The sequence below is a fragment of the Marmota marmota genome, unplaced genomic scaffold (genome assembly GCF_001458135.2).
Source record: "Marmota marmota marmota unplaced genomic scaffold, marMar, whole genome shotgun sequence".
NCBI lineage: Eukaryota > Metazoa > Chordata > Mammalia > Rodentia > Sciuridae > Marmota > Marmota marmota.
This window is the reverse complement of record NW_026000103.1, coordinates 5,171,070-5,193,380: the sequence shown is the minus strand read 5'-3', so window position 1 is coordinate 5,193,380 and position 22,311 is coordinate 5,171,070. Positions and strand designations below refer to the sequence as shown.

Below are 22,311 nucleotides of genomic sequence, written 5' to 3'. Positions count from 1 at the left end.
TTAATTTTATTTATTTTTTTCAAAGAACCAACTTTTTTTTTTCATCGATTTTTTTGGTGGGGAGTACTGGGGATTGAATTCAGGGGCACTCAGCCACTGAACCACATCCCTAGCCCTATTTGTATTTTATTTAGAGACCGGGTCTCACTGAGTTGCTTAGTGCCTAGCTTTTGCTGAGGCTGGCTTTGAACTTGTGATCCTCCTGCCTCAGCCTTCTGAGCTGCTGGGATTATAAGTGTATAATAGTACTCCTGGCTGTTTCATTGATTCTTTTTTTTTTTTTTTTTGAAATATTTAAAAATTTTATTTAAAAGACATTAAAACATATACATTTTCTAGATGCATTATTACCTTGTAAACATTATCTTTCATTAAAAATGGATGCTCAATTTTATGTATTTATGGTAGTTTCATTGATTCTTTTGAAAAAAAATTTGTTTCAATTTTATTAATTTTGGCTCTGATTTTAATTATTTTCTGACTTCTACTGCTTTTAGTCTTGATTTGTTCTTCTCTTTCTAGGGCTTTGAGATATAAAATTAGGTTATTTATTTGGTGTCTTTCTGTTCTTTTAATGAATGAGCACAATGCAATGAACTTTCCTCTTGGAACTACCTTCATTTTGTCCCACAGATTTGTTGTATCACTATTCTCATTTATCTCTAAGTATTTTTTTTATTTCTTCCCTGATTTCTTCAGATATCAATTGGTCATTAATTAGTGTATTATTTGGTCTCCTGGTGTTAGAGTAGCTTCTATTTTTTTAATTTTGTCATTAATTTCTAATTCCATTCCATTATGATCTGATAGAATGCAAGGTATTATCTCTCTCTTTTTGTATTTGCTAAAAGTTGCTTTGTGGCCTAAGTTATGTTCTATTTTAGAGAAGGTCTGTTTGCTGCTGAGAAGAAAGTGCATGCAGTCATTGATGGATGAAATATGCTATATATGTTTGAAGTCTAAATTATTAATTTTTTAATTTTTATGTTTATTTTTAGTTCTATCATTTCTTATTTAGTTTTTTTTTGAGAGAGAGAGAGAGAGAGAGAATTTTAATATTTATTTTTTTTAGTTTTTGGCGGACACAACATCTTTGTTTGTATGTGGTGCTGAGGATCGAACCCGGGCCACACGTATGCCAGGCGAGCGCACTACCGCTTGAGCCACATCCCCAGCCCTCTTATTTAGTTTTTGCTTGGAAGATATATCCAATGGTGAGAGAAGCATGGTAAAGTCACCTAGTATTATTCTGTTGTGATCTATTTAATTCTTGAAATTGAGAAAGGTTTGTTTAATGTATGTATATTGTTTGGTGCATAAATATTAATGATTGTTATGTCTGTTGATGTATAGTTCCTTAAGCAGTATGAAATGGCCTTCTTTGTTCCTTCTGATTAGTTTTGACTTGAAGCCCACTTTATCAGGTATGAGGATAGAAACTCCTGCTTATTTATGCAACCATGTGAATGATAAATTTTTTCCCATCCTTTTATCATCAATCTGTGGATTTTTCTTATGAGGTGAATCTCTTGGAGACAGCATATTGTTGGATCTTTTTGTAAAATCCAACCTGCTAGTCTGTGTCTTTTGATTGATTATTTTTAGGCCATGTACATTCAGTATTATTATTGAGATATGATTTTTATTCCCTGTCATTTTGATTTATTTATGGTTTTAATTTGAATTTTTTCTCCTTTGATTGACTATTCCTTTAGTGTAGTTCCTCTGTTTGCTGTTTTTCACTTTTATTTTTCATTTCTTCATGGAATATTTTGCTGAGTATGTTTTGTGGTGCTTGCTTTCTAGTTGTGAATTCTTTTAACTTTCGTTTATCATGGAAAGTTTTTATTTCATCATCAATTCTGAAGCTTAATTTTGCAGGGCACAATATTCTTTGTTGGCATTCATTTTCTTTTAGAGCATGGTATATATTGTTCCAAGACCTCCTAACTTTAAGGGTCTGGATTGATAAATCAGCTGAGATCTGGATGTAACCTATTGTTTTTCTCTGGCAGTATTTAAAAGTTTATCCTTATTCTGTATGTTGGACATTTTCATAATAATGTGCCTTGTTGTGGATCTGTTGTAATTTTGTATATTTGTGGCCCTACATGCTTCCTGTAGTTGATTTTCTATTTCATTCTTAAGGTTTGGGAAAATTTCTGATATTATTTCATTGAAAGATTGTGTATTTCTTTGGTTTATATCTCCATGCCTTCCTCTATCTCAGTAAATCTTAAACTTGGTCTTTTCAGGTTATCCCAAATTTCTTGAAAGTTTTGTTCATGGCAGGACCAACTTTATTTCTAGATTATATATTTTGTCTTCATTCCTGGAACTCTGTTTTCCAAGTGGTTTAGTCTCCTGGTGATGCCTTTCAATGAATTTTTAATTTGGTTTATTGATTCCTTCATTTCAAGGATTTCTGCCTCCCCCCCCCACCCCCCCAGAATCTTTCTTTATTGAAGTGATGTTTTGCTTTCTGTGTTTTCTTCCTTATATCATCTTTTAACTTGTAGATCAATTTAACTATGAACATTCAAATAACATTATGGTGATGATGGATTCTGTTATTGAATTAAATTGGTTTCTTTGAGGTGATTTGTTCCCTTGGTTTTTCATGTTGTTTGTCTACTCATTTGACAGTATGATTTTGAGGCAGTAGAGTTTCTACCCTGTGGACTTATAATGTGTCTGAAGGTTTTCAGTGCCTTGCTGAGAAGCTGTGTGTCTGAATTATTGGTTTCACACCACAGAGTGACCAAGAAAGCGACCTTCTCTAATCCACCATTTTCATTCCTTATTTCTAGCACATCTGCTTTCAGGGTTTTAGGCTTTCCAGATGACTGGTGTTTTCCCTGTGGATCTTCCAGCACTTGAATGGCAGAGCAACCTGGGACTCCTGAGAATAGGAGAGGGATACTAGAGGTGGATCCCAAGAATCCCTCATATCTATTAACAGCCTCCATTTCTGCCATGCCAATCACTAATCCATTTTCCTTCTCTGCATTTTTCTATTTGGACATTTTACTCAAATGGAATAATTTACTAGGTAGACTTTTATGCCTGGATTTTTAAATTTGTTTTAATTAGTTACATATGACAGTATAGTGATCTTGACATATCATACATTTGAATCAGATGGGATATAATTTCTCATTTTCCTGAGTGTACAGGTTGCAGAATTATATTGGTCATGCAGTCACATATATACCCACAGCAATAATAATGTCTATTTTGTTCTGCTGTCCTTCCTTTCTCCCCTTCCCCGCCCCTCCCCTCCCATCACTTCTCTCTACCCAATCTAATGTGACCCACTTCATTTTTTTTCCCCTCACATCTTCATACCTATATTCTGTATAACGAAGGGGGTCTTCTTCCCTCTTCCATGCAGTTCTCATTCTCCCTCCCTTTCCTTCCCACCTCTCTTCCCTATCTAAAGGTAATTTTCTTCTCATGCTCTTCCTCCCTACCCCATTTTAAGTCACCTCCCTTATATCAGAGAAGACATTCGGCATTTGTTTTTTTGGGATTGGCTAACTTCACTTAGCATAATCTGCTCTAATGCCATCCATTTCCCTGCAAATGCCATGATCTTGTTATTTTTTTAGTGCTGAATAATATTCCATTGTGTATAAATGCCACATTTTTTTTATCCATTCATCCATTGAAGGGCATCTAGGTTGGCTCCACAGTCTAGCTATTGTGAATTGTGCTGCTATAAACATTGATGTGGCTGTGTCCCTGTAGTATGCCGTTTTTAGGTCTTTTGAGTATAGTCCGAGAAGAGGAATAGCTGGGTCAAATGGTGGTTCCATTCCCAGTTTTCCAAGGAATCTCCACACTGCTTTCCAAATTGGCTGCACCAATTTGCAGTCCCACCAGCAATGTATGAGTGTACCTTTTTTCCTGCATCCTCGCCAGCACCGGTTGTTTGACTTCATAATGGCTGCCATTCTTACTGGAGTGAGATGGTATCTTAGAGTACTTTTAATTTGCATTTCTCTGATGGCTAGCGATGGTGAGCATTTTTTTGTATATTTGTTGATTGATTGTATATCCTCTTCTGAGAAGTGTCTGTTCAGGTCCTTGGCCCATATATTGATTGGGTCATTTGTTTTTTTGTTGTTTAACTTTTTGAGTTCTTTATATATCCTAGAGATTAGAGCTCTATCTGATGTGTGAGGGATAAAAATTTGTTCCCAGGGTGTAGGCTCCCTATTAACTTCACATATTATTTCTCTTGCTGAGAAAAAACTTTTTAGTTTGAATTTATCCCATTTGTTGATTCTTGGTTTTAATTATTATGCTATAGGTATCTTATTAAGGAACTTGGGGCCTAACCCCACGTGATGGAGATTAGGGCCTACTTTTTCTTCTGTTAGACACAGAGTCACTGGTTTGATTCCTAGATCCTTGATCCATTTTGAGTTAACTTTTGTGCATGGTGAGAGAAAGAGATTCAATTTCATTTTGTTGCATATGGATTTCCAGTTCTCTCAGCACCATTTGTTGAAGATGCTATCCTTTCTCCATTGCATGCTTTTAACACCTTTGTTTAATATAAGGTAGTTGTAATTTTGTGGGTTGGTCTCTGTGTCCTCTATTCTGTACCATTGGTCTACCAGCCTGTTTTGGTGCCAGTACCATGCTGTTTTTGTTACTATTGCTCTGTAGTATAGTTTTAAGATCTGGTATAGTGATACCACCTGTTTCACTCTTCCTGCGTAGAATTGCTTTAGCTATTCTGGGTCTCTTATTTTTCCAGATGAATTTCATAATTGCTTTTTCTATTTCTGTGAGGAATGCTGTTGGGATTTTGATTGGAATTGTGTTGAATTTGTAGAGTGCTTTTGGTAATATGGCCATTTTAATAATATTAATTCTGCCTATCCATGAGCAAGGTATATCTTTCCATCTTCTAAGGTCTTCTTATATTTCTCTCTTTAGGGTTCTATAGTTTTCATTGTATAGATCTTTCACCTCTTTTGTTAAGTTGATTCCCAAGTATTTTGTTTTTTTTGAGGATGTTGTGAATGGGGTAGTTTTCCTCATTTCCATTTCAGAGGATTTGTTACTGATATACAGGAATGTCTTTGATTTATGGGTGTTGATTTTATATTTTGCCACTTTGGTGAATTCATTTACTAGATCTAGAAGTTTCTTGGTAGAACTTTTTTTATCTGCTAGGTATAGGATCATATCATCAGCAAATAGTGCTAGTTTAAGTTCTTCTTTTCCTATATTTATGCCTTTAATTTCTTTCATCTGTCTAATTGCTCTGGCTAGTGTTTCAAGAACTATGTTGAATAGAAGTGGTGAGAGAGGGCATCCCTGTCTTCTTTCAGATTTTAGAGGGAATGTCTTCAGTTTTTCTCCGTTTAGAATGATGCTGGCCTGAGGCTTAGCGTAGATAGCTTTTACAATGTTGAAGTAAGTTCCTGTTATCCCTAGTTTTTCTAGTGTTTTAAACATAAAGGGATGATGTATTTTGTTGAAGGCTTTTTCTGTGTCGATATATCGAGATGATCATATGGTTCTTATCTTTAAATCTATTGATGTGGTGAATTACATCCTTGCATCCAGCCTTGCATCCCGGGGATGAAACCCACTTGATCATGGTGTATGATCTTTTTGATATGGTTTTGTATCCGATTTGCCAGAATTTTATTGAGGATTTTTGCATCTATATTCATTAGAGATATTGGTCTGAAATTTTCTTTCTTTGAAGTGTCTTTGTCTGGTTTTGGAATCAGGGTGATATTGACCTCATAGAATGAATTTGGAAGTACTCCCTCTTTTTCTATTTCCTGAAATAACTTGAAAAGTATTGGTATTAGTTCCTCTTTAAAGGTTTTGTAAAACTCTGCTGTATACCCATCCGGTCCTGGGCTTTTCTTAGTTGGTAGTCTTTTGATGGTTTCTTCTATTTCCTCAATTGATATTGGTCTGTTTAGGTTGTCTATATCTTCCTGACTCAATCTGGGCAGATCATATGACTTAAGGAATTTATCGATGCCTTTGCTGTCTTCTATTTTATTGGAATATAAGATTTCAAAATAATTTCTAATTATTTTCTGTATTTCTGTAGTGTCTGTTGTAATATTGCCTTTTTCATCCTGTATGCTAGTAATTTGGGTTCTCTCTCTTCTTTGTTAGCATGGCTAAGGGTCTGTCAATCTTATTTATTTTTTTCAAAGAACCAACTTTTAGTTTTGTCAATTTTTTTAATTGTTTCTTTTATTTCTATTTCATTGATTTCAGCTCTGATTTTGGTTATTTCCTGCCTTCTACTGCATTTGCTGCTGATTTTGCTGTTCTTTTTCTAGGGCTTTGAGATGTAGTGTGAGATCATTTATTTGTTGGCTCTTTCTTTTTTTTTGAGGAATGAATTGCATGCAATGAATTTTCCTCTTAGTACTGCTTCACAGTGTCCCATAGATTTTGATATGTTGTGTCTGTGTTTTCATTTATCTCTAAGAATTTTTAAATTTCCTCCTTGATGTCTTCTGCAACCCATTTTTCATTCAGTAGCATATTGTTCATTCTCCAAGTGATATACGAATTTTTCTTCCTTATTTTATCGTTGATTTCCAATTTCATTCTATTATGATCGGATAAAATGCATGGTAATATCTCTACTCCTTTATATTTGCTAAGAGTTGCCCTATGGTATAATATATGGTCTATTTTTGAGAAGGATCCATGAGCTGCTGAGAAAAAAGTGTATCCGTTTGATTTTGGTTGATATATTCTATATATGTCAATTAAGTCTAAGTTATTAATTGTGTTATTGAGGTCTATAGTTTCTTTATTCAACTTTTGTTTGGAAGATCTGTCCAGAGGTGAGAGAGGTGTGTTAAAGTCACCCATGATTATTGTGTTGTGGTCTATTTGTCTCTTGAACTTGAAAAGAGTTTGCTTGATGAACATAGCTGCACCATTGTTTGGCGCATATATATTAATGATTGTTATGTCTTGTTATTGAATGGTTCCCTTTAGCAGTATGTAATGTCCTTCTTTATCCCTTTTGATTAACTTTGGCTTGAAGTCTATTTTATTTGATATGAGTATGGACACCCCTGCTTGCTTCCAAGGTCCATGTGAGTGGTATGATTTTTCCCAACCTTTCACCCTCAGTCTGTGTATGTCTTTTCCTATCAGATGAGTCTCCTGTAGGCAGCATATTATTGGATCTTTTTATGTGTTTTGATTGGTGAGTTTAAGCCATTAACATTTAGGGTTACTATTGAGATATGGTTTGTACTTCCAGCCATGTTTGTTTATTTTTGTTACTTAACTTGATTTGTTTTTCCTCTTTGATTAGTTTTTCTCCTTACTGTACTACTTCCCACTGTTGATTTTCGATGTTGTTTTTCATTTCCTCTTCGTGTAATGTTTTGCCCAAGATGCTTTGCAGAACTGATTTTCTAGCTGCAAATTCTTTTAACTTTTGTTTATTGTAGAAGGTTTTTATTTCATTGTCAAACCTGAAGTTTAGTTTGTTGGATACAAGATTCTTGGTTTGAACCCATTGTCTTTCAGTGTTTGAAATACATTGTTCCAGGATCTTCTAGCTTTCAGCGTCTGTGATGAAAAATCAGCCGTTAACCTAATTGGTTTATCCCTAAATGTAATCTGCCTCCTTTCTCTTTTAGCTTTTAAAATTATCTCCTTGTTCTATATGTTGGACATTTTCATTATTATGTGTCTTGTCGTGGGTCTCTTGTGGTTTTGTACTTTCAGGCTTGTAGGATTTGGATTTCTGTTTCATTCTTCATGTCTGGAAAGTTTTCTAAAATTATTTCATTGAACAGATTGCTCATTCCTTTGGTTTGGACCTCTATACCTTCCTCTATCTCTATAACTCTTAAATTTGGTCTTTTTATTGTATCCCAGATTTCTTGAATTTTCTGCTCATGGTTTTTTATCAGCTTTTCTGAGTTGTTTAGGCTCTTTTCAAGATGATATATTTTGTCTTCATTGTCTGATGTTCAATAATACATGTTCAATAATACATCATCTATGAGCAAGTTTTCATTATTACTACATTTATAGTTAGACTCTATGTCTACAGATGTTGGCTTCAATTAGTATTTAGAATATAGTCATTAGTTTCATAAAAGGCATACCATTTCTGGTGGTGTACAGAGAACTGAGGGTCAGTCATAGGACATCATGTTAAGGGGGAAAGGAGTGAGGGTATGGGATTACTCTAACTTAGTAACTTTAGAGGAGAACTCTAATGAATAGACAGGGGTAATTTATGGAAGAATGTATAACTTCAAACTCCTTATCTGTATTTAGAAAATTACCCTACGTGTAAATAGTAAAAGATAGGAGGTTGAAAGTGGGATAGAGGGAGGAAGAAAAAAGAAGAAAAAAAAGAAGAAAAGAGAAAAAATAACATGGAAAGAAAGAAAGAGAGGGAGAAAGAAAATAAGAAAAAATAAAGGGGTGAGGGGTGAGGTGGGGCCTATGCAATTCTTCTATATTATATTATTCTGGTGATTCAGTTCTTAAAGTCTAATTTCATGCAAAGTTCTTGGATTCACATATTTTGAGGTTGTGAGGACCAGAGGGGAAAGGGTAGAGGAGTGGATGAGAAGATAGAGAAAAGGAAAGAAAGAAAGAAAGAAGGAGGGAAGGGAAGGGAAGGGAGGGAAGGGAAAGGGAAGGGAAAGGGAAGGGAAAGGGGAAGGGGAAGGGGAAGGGGAAGGGGGAGGAAAGGAAAGGAAAGGAAAGGAAGATCTCAGAACTCTGTTTTCTTTTCTTCCAGTAGGTGGAGTTGTCTTTTCCTGGCTTGAGTCTCTGTATTTAGGGTGGTGGAGGTAGCCAGTGTGAGAGGACTTGAACTTCCACTTGGAGCCTCCCTACTTTTAGTCTCTGATTTGGAAACCAGGTGCCTGTACAGTTGCTGTTCTGCGTTGATAGCTACGCCCCCCAAAAGCTTGTGGGAAAAATTTTGAGTTATCACCGCTGCGGGTGGGGGAGTTGGAAACCAGGTACCTGATCAGCTGCAGAACCGTGCTGGTAGCCACACCCACCTATAGATGGCGAGTAAGGTTTTCCAAGATGGATTCCGTCTGTTACCCGCATAGGGTGTTTGGTGAGGTGGGGGTGCTGGGGTAGCCTTGTGCTGTGTTCAGAGCTGGGTCTAGTGACCCGCAAGCAAAGCCTGTGTTCTGCGCCACCTTGCGTCTGCACCGAGCCGAGGGAGGGCCGCCGGGCCTTCAGTCTGCGCCGAGCGGCTGGATTTTTTTTCTTTAATTTAGTATCATGTCTTCAGGATTCATCCGTTTTGTAATGTGTACTGGTATCTCATATATTTATGTTAAAATAATATTTTGTTGTATAGATATATGACATTATTTATCGGATGGTAGATATTTGTGTTATTTCTACTTTTTGAGCACTCTAACAGTTCTACTATGAACTTTATTTGTGTACAAATGTTTGAGTTGACATACGTTTTTCAATTTTCATGGTATATACCCAGGAGCGTAATTTCTGGGTCATATGGTAACTTCATGTATAACTTTTGGGGAACTGACAGATTGTCTAATGCTATAACTTATTCAGTCTGTGGTATTATGTCTGAGGGTTCTAATTTTTCTACATTATTGCCATCACTTGTTATTAGAAGTCTTTTTGATGATAGCTATCCTAGTGGATATGAAATGGTATATCCCATTGTGATTTTGATTTTCCTAATGACTAATGCTATTGCACATCTTTTCACATTGTTGATTATTTTTTACTTTTCTGGCTCTAAACCTTTTCTTTTGTTACTGGGGATTGAACTCAGGGGTACTTGACCACTGAGCCACATCCCCAACCCTATTTTGTATTTTATTTAGAGGTGGGGTTTCAGTTAGTTGCTTAGCACCTCACTTTTGCTGAGGCTAGCTTTGAAGTTGTAATCCTCCTGTCTCAGCTTCCTGAGCTGTTGGGATTACAGGCATGCGACACCGTGCCTGGCTTGGATTTAAATCTTTTAAAGTCTGTATTTATCATATGTATTCAGTAAAGCATCTGCTTGGTTTGCAAATGTCAGTCAATGATTGGGCAGAGATTTCTGTAAGTGGTTTGCACAGCTAAATCTCCTAGCCTTTGCTGGAGTGCTTTTTGTGTTGGAGTGTGTAGTCGATGTTTCTGTATGTAGATTAAAGCTCTGCTTTAGCCTTCACTTCCTGCTTGCATACAGCCCCAATTCAGCTAGAGGGAGATGAGAGGTTGCTTGGGTCTTTCTCAGATCATTTCTGGGCATTCATACATACAGCCCTGTATTTGGCATTGCTCTCTGGATTCTAGGAATATGTCAGAACTTTTCAAAGCCTCTATGGACATCTTATTACTCAATTTTTCTTTTAAGGTTTTGGTCACCTTTTGTTAATCCCAGCTTGTATCTCCATCCCAAACAGATGTGATCACAAACAATTGCCACAAATTGTTCACACAGAGTGAGGTCAAATAAAGTCAAATCCTGAGAATGGAACTTCCCAGGGAGCTCCCAGACAGGTGAAAACAAACTAGTTCTTTGTGAATGGAGCTTTTGGGGAACTCCAAACTCCTCTTCCTTTCCCAGGGTAGCTAGGCTGTTGGATTCCATAGCTACTACTATTTTGAGGCTATTGATTTTCAGGGCTCTCAAGAACTGGATGAGGGGGAGGATGGAACTAATGCAAGTTAAAATGCCAGAAATATCCCTATTCTTACTGATATTTGGTTGATTTCTTTTTTTTTCTGTCTTTACACTTTTTTATTGGTGTATTATAATTGTTGATTTTCTTGCATAGATGAGTCTTTGTTTTTTTCCAGAATTATGAGAAGATTTGATTTTGACAGCTTTTGTCACTATTGTTGCTGCTTTTATGGAGGAAAGATTTTTTAGCTGTCTTTTCTCTGCAATTCCAGAATTACTTGGGTTCTCTGAGGATATTTTGAAGTGTTTTTCCTCCTTACATGTTTGTTATCCCAGGTTGTCCCTTACCTTCACCCCACTTAATTTAGATATCATCTTTCATGTTGGGGGAATTTTTTTCAAATATCATGGTAAGTTATGTTTGAGAGTGAGGGACTAAGGGACCTTTCCATTGTGGTCATTACTATAGGATATGTAACTGGATATTTGAAGCAGATATATCCATATATAATTATTCCCATTCCCCCAACTAATTTAAGAAAAAGTAGGAAGTAAAAAATAATCTTGTAACCATTAAATAGATTGAATCAATATCAAAACTTTTATTAGCGATTAAAAAGAAATATTCAAGGAGCAAGTAAACTACAGAGAATGGAAAAAATATTTTTAAAAATTGTTTATTTAGGCTGGGGTTGTGGCTCAGTGGTAGAGCACTTGCCTAGCATGTGTGAGGCCCTGGGTTCAATCCTCAGCACCACATAAAAATAAATAAATAAAATAAATGTATTGTGTCCAATTACAAGTAAAAAATAAATATTTTAAAAACCATTTATTTTTTTTTGTTGTCCATGGACCTTTATTTAATTTATTTATTTATGTGCGGTGCTGAGAATCAAACCCAGTGCCTCACACATGCTAGGCAAATACTCTACCACTGAGCTATAACCCTAGACCTGAAAGAATCTTGATAACATTATCTGATACCAAGCTGATAAGGATACGAGAAAAGGTAGTTATAGCTAATCTCAATCATGAATATACATTCAAAAATATTATACATAGTAGGGCTGGGGATATAACTCAGTTGGTAGAATGCTTGCCTTGCATGCACAAGGTCCTGGGTTCAATTCCCAGTGTCACACACACACACAGACACACACACACACACACACACACACACACACACACAGTATTAGCCAGCCAAATGCAGCTATATTTAAAAAAGGTCAAAATAACCCAGGTGTGGTGGCACATGCCCATAATCCCAGTGGCTCCGGATGGTAATGTAGGATGATCACAAGTTCAAAGCCAGCCTCAGCAGTTTACCGAAGCCCTAAGCAACTTAGTGAGACCCTGTCTCAAAATAAGAAAAGTAAAAAGAGCTGGGGATGTGGCTTACTAGTTAAGCACCCCTTGGTTCGTTCAATCCCTGGTTACCCACTCCCCCCAAAAAAAGGGTAAAAATATAAAAATAGACGATAAATGTTAGGCAGTTTGACTTTAGAAAATCAGTGTAACTTATCTCAGTGTAATCTGTTAACTTAGTTTATATGTTTTTTTTTAAAATGCATTTTTTTAGTTGTAGATGGACATAATACCTTTATTTTATTTATTTATGTGGTACTGAGGTTTGAACCCAGTGCCTCACACATGCTAGGCAAGCACTCTACCACTGAGCCACAGCCCCAACCTCAGCTTATGTGTTTTGATAGAGAATTCCTAAAAAAAACTCTACTATTTGGAGAAGGTATATTTTTCTCTAAAAAGTGTACATGTTTGTGTGTTTGTATCAAGAATGAATAGTAACTAAGGGCTGCGGAGATATAGCTTAGTTGGTAAGAGTGCTTGTCTCACATGCACAAAGCCCTGGGTTCAATCCCCAGCACCACCCACACATACACACACATAAACAAAACGAAAACCAAGAATGAAATAGTAGCTATTATATAATATCAATGGACTTCTTGACCTCTCTATGGAAATTGTGATTGTTAGTTCAGTTTAATCTACATCTTTAAATACTTCAGGCTATTTGGTAAGTTTTATATGGCTCAGGCATCATAAAGGTAAAAAATCTCACCAAAATAAACATAATAACCTTTAACCGATTGGCCTTTGATTTTCTAGCTTTTTAAAATAATGGATTACATTCAAACTCACAGAGGATAATGGGCATGTTCTTTGTTTAGAATAATGGAATGATTATATGAATGATGTATGCATCAACATGTATGATTATATTTTGTCTTTTTTACACTATTTATTGGTAAAGTGGGATTCACAAGTCACATTGTTTTTTCTTTTCTCCCTCCAACTTCCCTGTACTCAGGTCTTTTTTGCCAAACTGTCACTTGCATTTTGTAAGTAAGTCTCATGAGACTTCTCTCTCTCATACACACATACATCTTCATCCCCCTGATTATTTAGGGAAAGTATATTTTTGATTTAGAATTCATCTCTCATGTTGGGAAATTTTAAAAAATATCACAAATAGTCATGTTTAATACTGAGGGACTAAGGGGTTAAGGGGTCTTTCCATTGTGGTTTTTACTATAGGATATGTGACTAGATATATCACATTTGTGTGTGAGATACTGGAGATCTCATCCCCACCATATATTTTTTTGTGGTGATGGGTATCTAACCCAGGGCCTTATGCATTCCAGGCAAGCGTTCTACCACTGAATTGTTCTCCCAGTTCATCCTGAATAATTTCTTTACTTCATTTAATAAATGCATGAAATAATTTTCCATCAACTAGGATACAAACATTTTTTGGTTATAGTCTCTATTTTGTTTTTATTTCAGACTGGCTTACTTTGTGATTAACTTTAGAAATTACGGTATATTCATATTGAAGTACATTTAGTATTTAAGTTGATGAATCACAGTCAGAGATTACATATTTGTAAATTAAGGCATATAACTTAATGGTGCATTGAATTAATACTGGTGTTTTTGACTGCTTAACGAGAGATCACTGTCATGTAGAATAATATTATGATATTTAGTGCTTAATAGTCTTAAAAGAGTTTTTTTTTTGTGTGTGTGAAAGTGTTACTTTCCAAACTATAATCTCCAAAAGGATTTACATGCCCAGATTCTGAAGATATCTTTTGAGTGGCTAAGAACTCTTGAAGACATGTATAAATATGTATGTGTGTATGTCTATGAGTAAGAGTTTGCTAGTGAGGAAAAGGTGGGAAAGAAGACTCTGTTAAAGGCCTGAGTGAGAATGATGGATCTAGATTAATTAGATCCATCTAATTAATGGGTCTAGATTAATTAGATCCATCCATTAATTTTATTGATATTCAAATATAAAGTTAACATATGTAGAAATACCTTTGATACATATGTTAACTTTATATTTGAATATCAATAAAATTCAACTCTGATTTCTGAATTTAGTTGGAAAAAGAGATGGAGAGAGTAAAGCATACTATCTTTAATATTTTCTTTCAATAGTACAGACTTTGAAAACTGAAATTTCTCAATGAAACACAGCCATCTAGTGGATACAATTTTAAGAGCTCCAAATATATAATTTAAGTACCATAGGTTTACATGAAAATCTCTCAAGGGTTATTATTACTCATTCAAACTAATCATCGCTTTCTCACATACATTTGTATTACTAACTGCTTTAAAAATTTAAAAAGGGGTAAACATTATATATGACAGTTGACTGACGGCATTATGTAAATAACTTAGAGGTCAGTTGAGCTAGCATAACATTTTATTATACTATACACATTTTCATTTGTAATATGTCAATCAGATTTTTAAACTTGTAAAACTCTAGTTATGCTTTTTAAATACATGAATATTCTGAAACATTGATGGAAATATTAAGGCCTCTCTTGTCTATATAAATCAACCTATTATTATGATTGAAGCATAGATTTAGTTACTCATTGTCTTCCATAGAGTAACTTTTAGTCATTACTGACGCAAAAAATGAATTATTTTCCAGGAGCAAGATAGTGCTGTACAAAGTATGCACAAGAAAGTCGAACAGTTAGAAACAGAACATATGGAATGCTCTGACCTTTTACAACGACAAACAAGTGAACTTGAATTTAGTACTCAGCGAGAAGAATGTCTTAGAAAAGAATTCGAGGTATATTATATCATTCTTTTATAATGTATAAATGTTATTCATGTAGTGATTTGTTAGATAAAATGTTATTGTATAAAAAACTAATTTGAGGGAGCATTTATAGTGTATATTTGGCTTTTTTGAAAACTTTTGTATCTGAATATTTTATATTTTGTACCTAATTTTGAAAACATGGTCATTTTTTAGAGTTCTCATGGAATATTTGGGAAGTTTAAGAATAATTGTTTATATTATAAGGTTGAGGAAGCAACATAGGATAAGATTTGGCATACATAGGTCTTAAATGACAAAAGTAATAGTAAATTCTAATTTTGTAGTTTGAATCATTTGTAGTAGCTGGTTTTGTGGAATACTTTTAAGGTGGGAATTTAGATGAGAAAGGAACATCAAATTTAAAATGAAAATGTGATCTTTATGAGTGAATTATGCTGAAAATAGCTTTAATCTTCAGAGAAATCTAATTAATAGTTTATCCTTTTTTTTTTTAACTTCCTTTGGTTTCTGGGAAATGATGTATTTGAGTAGATAAAGAAGATTCCGTCCTAAACATAATTTGTAATCCTTCTTAAGTACATTATTTATAAAGAATATTTAATGATGAGTTCAAGAGGTACATTTGTTAAACTTATTAGTATTATATAACATTGTTCTGGGAATTTTAGCCAGAAAAATATATAAAAGCAAGAATAGCAATAAGAATTTTTACTTCTGGTAAGCTGGGGTTGTAGCTCAGTGGTGTGGTGCTTGCCTAACATGCATAAGGCCCTGTGTTTGATCCCTAGTGCACCATATACAAACACACAAATAAACAAATATAAAACTTTTAGAAAGGAGGTATGATTCTTATCACTTTCAAATGATATGTTTATACCTCTGAATCATAAAGAAAATCAACTTTAAAATTACTGACACCTACAAAAATTTTAATAAGGAAGTTTGGCAGAAAATAACATATATAATCAGAAGGAAGGCTAAGGAATCAAACTAAAAAATCATGTGGATCCCAGAGAGGTCTTAAGAGCAGAAATTATAGATAAAGTTGGGATGAATTGGTACCAGTAATTTTCATTTTTTTTGTTACTTTATTGAGGATTCAAGTCCTAAAGTGGACATTTGATTGAAAGAGATAATTCACCCCAAATAAATTCCTCCTGTCCTACCAAAATTAAAACACACAAAAAAAGAACCCCTCTTTTTTTTTTTTTGGAACCAGGGGTTAAACCCAGGGGTGCTTAACTACTGACGTACATCTCTACCCCTTTTTATTTTATTTTTTATTTTGAGACAGGATCTCACTAAATTGCTTAAGGCCTCACTAAGTTACAGAGGCTGGCTTTGAACCTATGATCCTCCTGCCTCAGCCTCCTGAGCTGCTGGGATTATAGGCGTGTGCCACCGGGCTTGGCCTCTCATCTTTATGGTTTCTTCTCCTCCTGCACCTCACTCCCCTCCCAGGGCCTCATGCACGCTAGGCAGCCACTCTAACACTGAGCTATATCCTCAGCCACCTTCTTTTTTAAATAGGAAAAAGAATACACAAATTTATTGCATTCTTTTGATATAGGAGAATTAGATTCCCTAAGAAAAGAATCAATAAGGAATCTAAAAGAATCTATACCAGTTTGCTGGTATCCAAAGAAAGGGAAAAATTTGTTGAAAGACCAAAATGCAATAACACTTAAGTTTAGAGTTTTAGGGGCTAGAGTTGTGGCTCAGTGGTAGAGTGCTAGTCTTACATGTGTGAGGCACTGGGTTCGATCCTCAGCACCACATAAAGATAAATAAATAAAGGTAATGTGTCCATCTACAACTAAAATAAATAAATAAATAAATAAATAAATAAATAATCAAACAATAAAAAAGATTAGAGTTTCAATGGAACAGAATTAAGAATCCAGGAATAGACTTGTAGATATTATCTAACAATTTAGCATATTAAGGTATTTTTAAGAAAATCATTGAGATTAGGAAAGATTATTTAGTAAATCATGTTGAAATAATTGATTAACTATTGAGACAAAATATCATAAAATCCCTACTTTATATTATATTCTAAAATGTATTTCAGTTGATTGAAATGAGTATAATGTTAAAAAGGAAGATAAACTAAGAGGAAGAGTATTTATTTATTTATTTGGTATTGGAGATTGAACACACCTGTGCTTAACCACTGAGTCACATCCCTAGACTTTTTTATTTTTTATTTTGAGACAGGGTCCTACTCACTGAGGGTCTTGCTAAGTTGCTGAAGCTGGTCTTGAACTTGTGGTTCTCTTTGCGTCAGTCTCCTGAGTTGTTGGCATTACAGGTGTATGCCACCATGGTGGCAAGAAAAAGAAAATTTAGATTATTATTTTTCTGTTAAGTACAATAGCACTTTTCTTCATTATAAATGTGAAGGAACAAAATCAGATAAGAACAGATTTATAGATATGACTTTGAAAAGTAGTCACATATAAGCAAATCCCGTACTTTTAACAAAATAAAGAGAAATAAAAAATGGAAGAATATATATCACAAAGGGTAATTACCTCTGTCTCCATTTATATCTAAATTCCTACTATTCAATAAGAAAGAGGAAAAATCCTTGTGGGAAAAACTCTAATCAAGAACCACAAACAGGGGCTGGGGATATAGCTTTGTTGTAGAGTGCTTACTTAGCATGCATGAAGCCCTAGGTTCAATCTCCAGCACCACCAAACAAACAAACAAACAACAGCAAAAACAAATATGAAAGAAGAGATTCAGACCATTAAGAAACATGAAAAATGGTTAACCTCAACCTAATGTAAGAAAGGCTATACTACCAATGATATTAACATAAAAAAATGATGGTACCACCCCATAATGGTTGGTGAGTGTAGTGTTAAAAATTCCCATACTTTGCTGGTGAAAATGGAAATTTATGAAAGCTTGAAGGATGCCTACTAGGTAACGTTTTGGAGTTTATCCTCAGAAAATTCTCATATCCTTCTGGGGCTTGTTCTCTCTTGTATCATCCATCTCTTTTTTATTGCTCTATGGCATAGCTGTCATCCTGGGATTTCTTCAGTATCCTCTTCTGTTGGATCTGTTTTTCTACCTTCTATGTTGCTTTTATTTCAGTAGAGCACACAGTCTGGTAGTCTCTAAAGAAAGGCATATGGGAGCTAAATTTTATGCAGAATTTTATGTCGGAGCATGTTTTTATCAGTAAAATATTAGGGTGGTTATAACTTAGCTAAAAATAAATTTTAGATTGGAGGCCATTAATTTTGGAATTTGAAGGCCTTGTCCACAATTCTTTCTTTTTAAAAATATTTTTTAGTTGTTGATAGACCTTTATTTTATTTATTTATTTATATGTGGTACGGAGAATTGAAACCTGTACCTCATACATGCTAGGCAAGTGCTCTACCACTGAGTTACAACCCCAGCCCCAACTGGTTCTTCTTATGCTGTCGAGAGGCCCAATGTTATTCTGGTTTGGGTTACTTTGTTTATGACCTTTTTCTCTTTTCCTCTGTGAAAGTTTTCCTTATCCTCTCCCCTACCCCAGCTTTTTATTATGGGAATTCTAAACATCTGTATAATAGACAGAATAGTATAATGAACCTGATAATATTCTTAATGAGCTTCAATAATTATCAATTTATGGGCATTTTTTTTTTGATACTAGAGATTGATCTCAGGGGTGCTTTACAAACACTGAGCTATACCTCCAGCCCTTTTAATTTTTAATTTTTGAGACTGAGTCTTGCTAAGTTGCTTAGGGCATTGTCAAATTGCTGAGGCTGGCTTTGAACTTATGAATTTGCAATCCTCCTGCCTCAGCCTCTGGAATTGCTGGGATTACAGGCATGCACCCACCATGCCTGCATTATGCCGGTGGTCTTGTGTCATTTATACTCACTTTCCCTCTTCCAATGTTATATTGAAAAAATCCACAGATATCACATCATTTAAAAATATTTTTTTTAATTATACATGGACACAATTTCTTTATTTTGTTTATTTATTTTTATGTGGTGCTGAGGATCAAACCCAGTGCCTCACGTGTGCAAGGCAAGCACTCTGCCACTGAGCCACACCCCAACCCCACAGATATACATCATTTTAACCATAAATATTTGTAAAAATAAAGGGCCTTTTATTTAAAACTACATTATCAATATCATATCTAAATTATTTAACAGTAATTACTTAAGTGTCTAGACATTATTCAAATTTTAATTTGTCTCATAAATGGCAAAACTTATGTGTATTTTTTTTAACATTTATTTTTTAGTTGTAGTTGGACACAACACCTTTTATTTATTTATTTTATTTATATATGTGGTGCTGAGGTTTGAACCCAGGGCCTTTCATGTGCTAGGTGAACACTCTGGTGCTAGGTGAACACTCTGCCGCTGAGCCACAACCCCACTTATGTGTATTTTTACAGTATGTTTAAATCTGAATTCCAGTGATGTTCACATATCATAATTGATAAGTTTCTTAAATCAATCTCTCTCTTTCTCTTTTTAGTGCTGGTACTCTGCCATCTAGCGTTTTCATTTATTTATTTTATCTTGAAGCAGAGGTCTTGCTAAGTTGCTCAAACTTGCCTTGAACTTTTGAACCTCGTGCCTCAGCCTCCTGCATAGCTGGGATTACAGGTGTGCACCACCTGTAAACTGACTGGCTCTTAACACTCTTTTAATCTACAGTCTGCATCTATAGGCTTCTTTTTTCCTTACAATGGATTTTGGAAGACACCAGGTTATTTGTGTTACACAGTTTCCACTGATTATGAAATTTCAATATCATAGACAAACAATTTTCTTAGTATGAATGTTTTTTATTCAATGTGCAAAGATGTTTAGTGTCCATTTTAGTCAGGAGACTCATATTTTTCATTTTGAGGAATTCCCTAGTGTTATTTCAGTACAATTTCCTCTTCAGTTTTTTTCTGTTCTCTATTTTTGGGGCTTTTTTTATTCAAGTGTTAGACTAATAGGATTTGCTTTACGTTTCTCACCTTTGTTGTGTTTGTCTTTTTGTTGTTGTTGCTACTGCTTCTGGGGAGACTTACTTGAATTTACTTTTCAATTTTCTAATTTAATATTTTCTTTTTCATTTCTGATGGCTCCTCTTTGTTACATTTTGTTAGTACCCTGTTCCTATGTTTTGCCTACAGTATTTCTTTTTTTATTTAGTAAATATTTGCAGGAGTGTCAGGCATGTTTCTGGGTGTTTGAGCCACAGGAGAGAACAAAACAAAGCTTCTTTCCTCTTGAAGTTGGCATTTCAGTCAGGGGAACTTCATGTTAAGTGATACTAATGTTAGCGTGTTGTTGATAAATGCTGTGGACAGTAATAAAGCAGATGGGAAGATAACAGATGATGGAACAGGACGGTTACCTTCTTATACTGATTGTCATGGAAGACAAACTTGGTAAGTTAGTCTTAGATCTTGGATTGATGGAGGAGGAGCATTGTAGGCAGAAGAAATAGAAAGTGAAAAGGCCATGAGATGTAAGTGTGCTATGGACTAACAGCAAATGGGTCATGTGGATAGAATAGAGTGGGCAAGAGATTCATAGAATAACAGCTGGATCGTATGGAGTCTTGGAAGGTCTTTTGTAGTCCATTGTAAGAACTTTGCCTTTTTTTTTTTTGAATGATATAAAAATCCATTGGAAAATATTGAGCAGGGGTATTGTATGCCTTCTTCAGTTTATGTTTTGAAAGTATCATTCTTGATTTTTTTTGGAAAATATGTTGTAAGAGACCAGTTAGGAGATTCTTAAACTACTCTTGATAAGAGATTATGGTTATTTATTTACTTTTTATTTTTGTGGTTCTCCGGATCAAACCCTGGGTCTTGCACATGCTTGACAACCACACTATTGCTGAGCTATTCCCCCTCCTCCCAGCCTAATTATGGTATTTTAGATTAAGGTAATGGTAGAGGAGGTGGCCAGATTTGGATATATTTTGGATATTTTGGAAGATAGAAACAATGAGATTTTCTGATTAATTATACTTGGGTTGTAAAAGAAGATGAGAAAGGGAATAAAGGGTAATGACAAAGATTTTGACTTGAGCAAATGGGTGAACAGCATTTTCATTTACTGAACTGGCAAAGAATACAGGTGGAGTAGGTTTGGGAAAGATCAGATTTTAGATATGTTAAATTTGATGTGTGTAAGACATCTAAGAGAGAAGAGGTGTAACAAATATTTCACTGGGAAATTTTGAAATACTACAATCTATAAGTCTTTTCTCTATTTAGTTTCTACAGTGAGTAATCTGCTAGTATCTGGTTTGTAATTATCAAATATAAGAAGGAATAGGAACCTGGGTATCATACTGTTTCAGATGCAGACTTTTCTGTTTTCAGGCTGGTGTACTCCTCGCCCTCTCACTTCCCTGTGCATTTCTATGTCCAAATCTGGTTCAGATTTGTTCTCTAGATAATAAACCTTTGTTTTGTATGAGAGTTGTTGGGGGTAGGTAGTTGTTCAGCTACTTTGGGGTAGAGGTAGATGCTGAGAGATCTAACTTCTCATATTGATGATTACAAAATTGTTAAGATTTAATTTGCATGCTATAAGTTGACCCATTTAAAGTGTACGTTCACTAGTTTTAGTATACATAACATTATGCAACCATAATTAAGATCAATTTTAGAACATTTTCATCACTCTGATAAGAAATTTTATACCTTAGCGATACCAGACTTCAAACTATACTACAGAGCAATAGTAACAAAAACAGCATGGTACTGGTACCAAAACAGGCGGGTGGACCAATGGTACAGAATAGAGGACACAGAAACCAATCCACAAAACTACAACTATCTTATATTTGATAAAGGGGCTAAAAGCATGCAATGGAGGAAGGATAGCATCTTCAACAAATGATGCTGGGAAAACTGGAAATCCATATGCAACAAAATGAAACTGAATCCCTTTCTCTCGCCATGCACAAAAGTGAATTCAAAATGGATCAAGGAGCTTGATATCAAATCAGAGACGCGCCGTCTGATAAAAGAAAAAGTTGGCTACGATCTACATACTGTGGGGTCGGGCTCCAAATTCCTCAATAGGACACCCATAGCACAAAAGTTAATAACTAGAATCAACAAATGGGACTTACTCAAACTAAAAAGTTTTTTCTCAGCAAAAGAAACAATAAGAGAGGTAAATAGGGAGCCTACACCCTGGGAACAAATCTTTACTCCTCACACTTCAGATAGAGCCCTAATATCCAGAGTATACAAAGAACTCAAAAAATTAGACAATAAGAGAACAAACAACCCAATCAACAAATGGGCTAAGGACCTGAACAGACACTTCTCAGAGGAGGACATACAATCAATCAACAAGTACATGAAAAAATGCTCAACATCTCTAGCTGTCAGAGAAATGCAAATCAAAACCACCCTAAGATACCATCTCACTCCAGTAAGATTGGCAGCCATTATGAAGTCAAACATCAACAAGTGCTGGCGAGGATGTGGGGAAAAGGGTACACTTGTACATTGCTGGTGGGACTGCAGATTGGTGCAGCCAATTTG

General features: G+C 35.0%; 1 protein-coding gene across 6 annotated transcripts in view; it reads left to right on the top strand.

Moving 5' to 3' along the window:
* Ccdc171 (coiled-coil domain containing 171) overlaps positions 1 to 22,311 on the top strand; it is a 391,269-nt gene that overhangs the window by 50,625 nt on the left and 318,333 nt on the right. For all 6 annotated transcript variants that reach the window (XR_007340888.1, XM_048783928.1, XM_048783929.1 and 3 more), the window contains one exon: positions 14,622 to 14,768. Coding sequence is in view for 5 of the 6 variants with exons in the window: in XM_048783928.1 (XP_048639885.1) it covers positions 14,622 to 14,768 (147 nt within the window). In the remaining variant the exon portion in view is untranslated. The remainder of the gene's footprint in view (positions 1 to 14,621; positions 14,769 to 22,311) is intronic.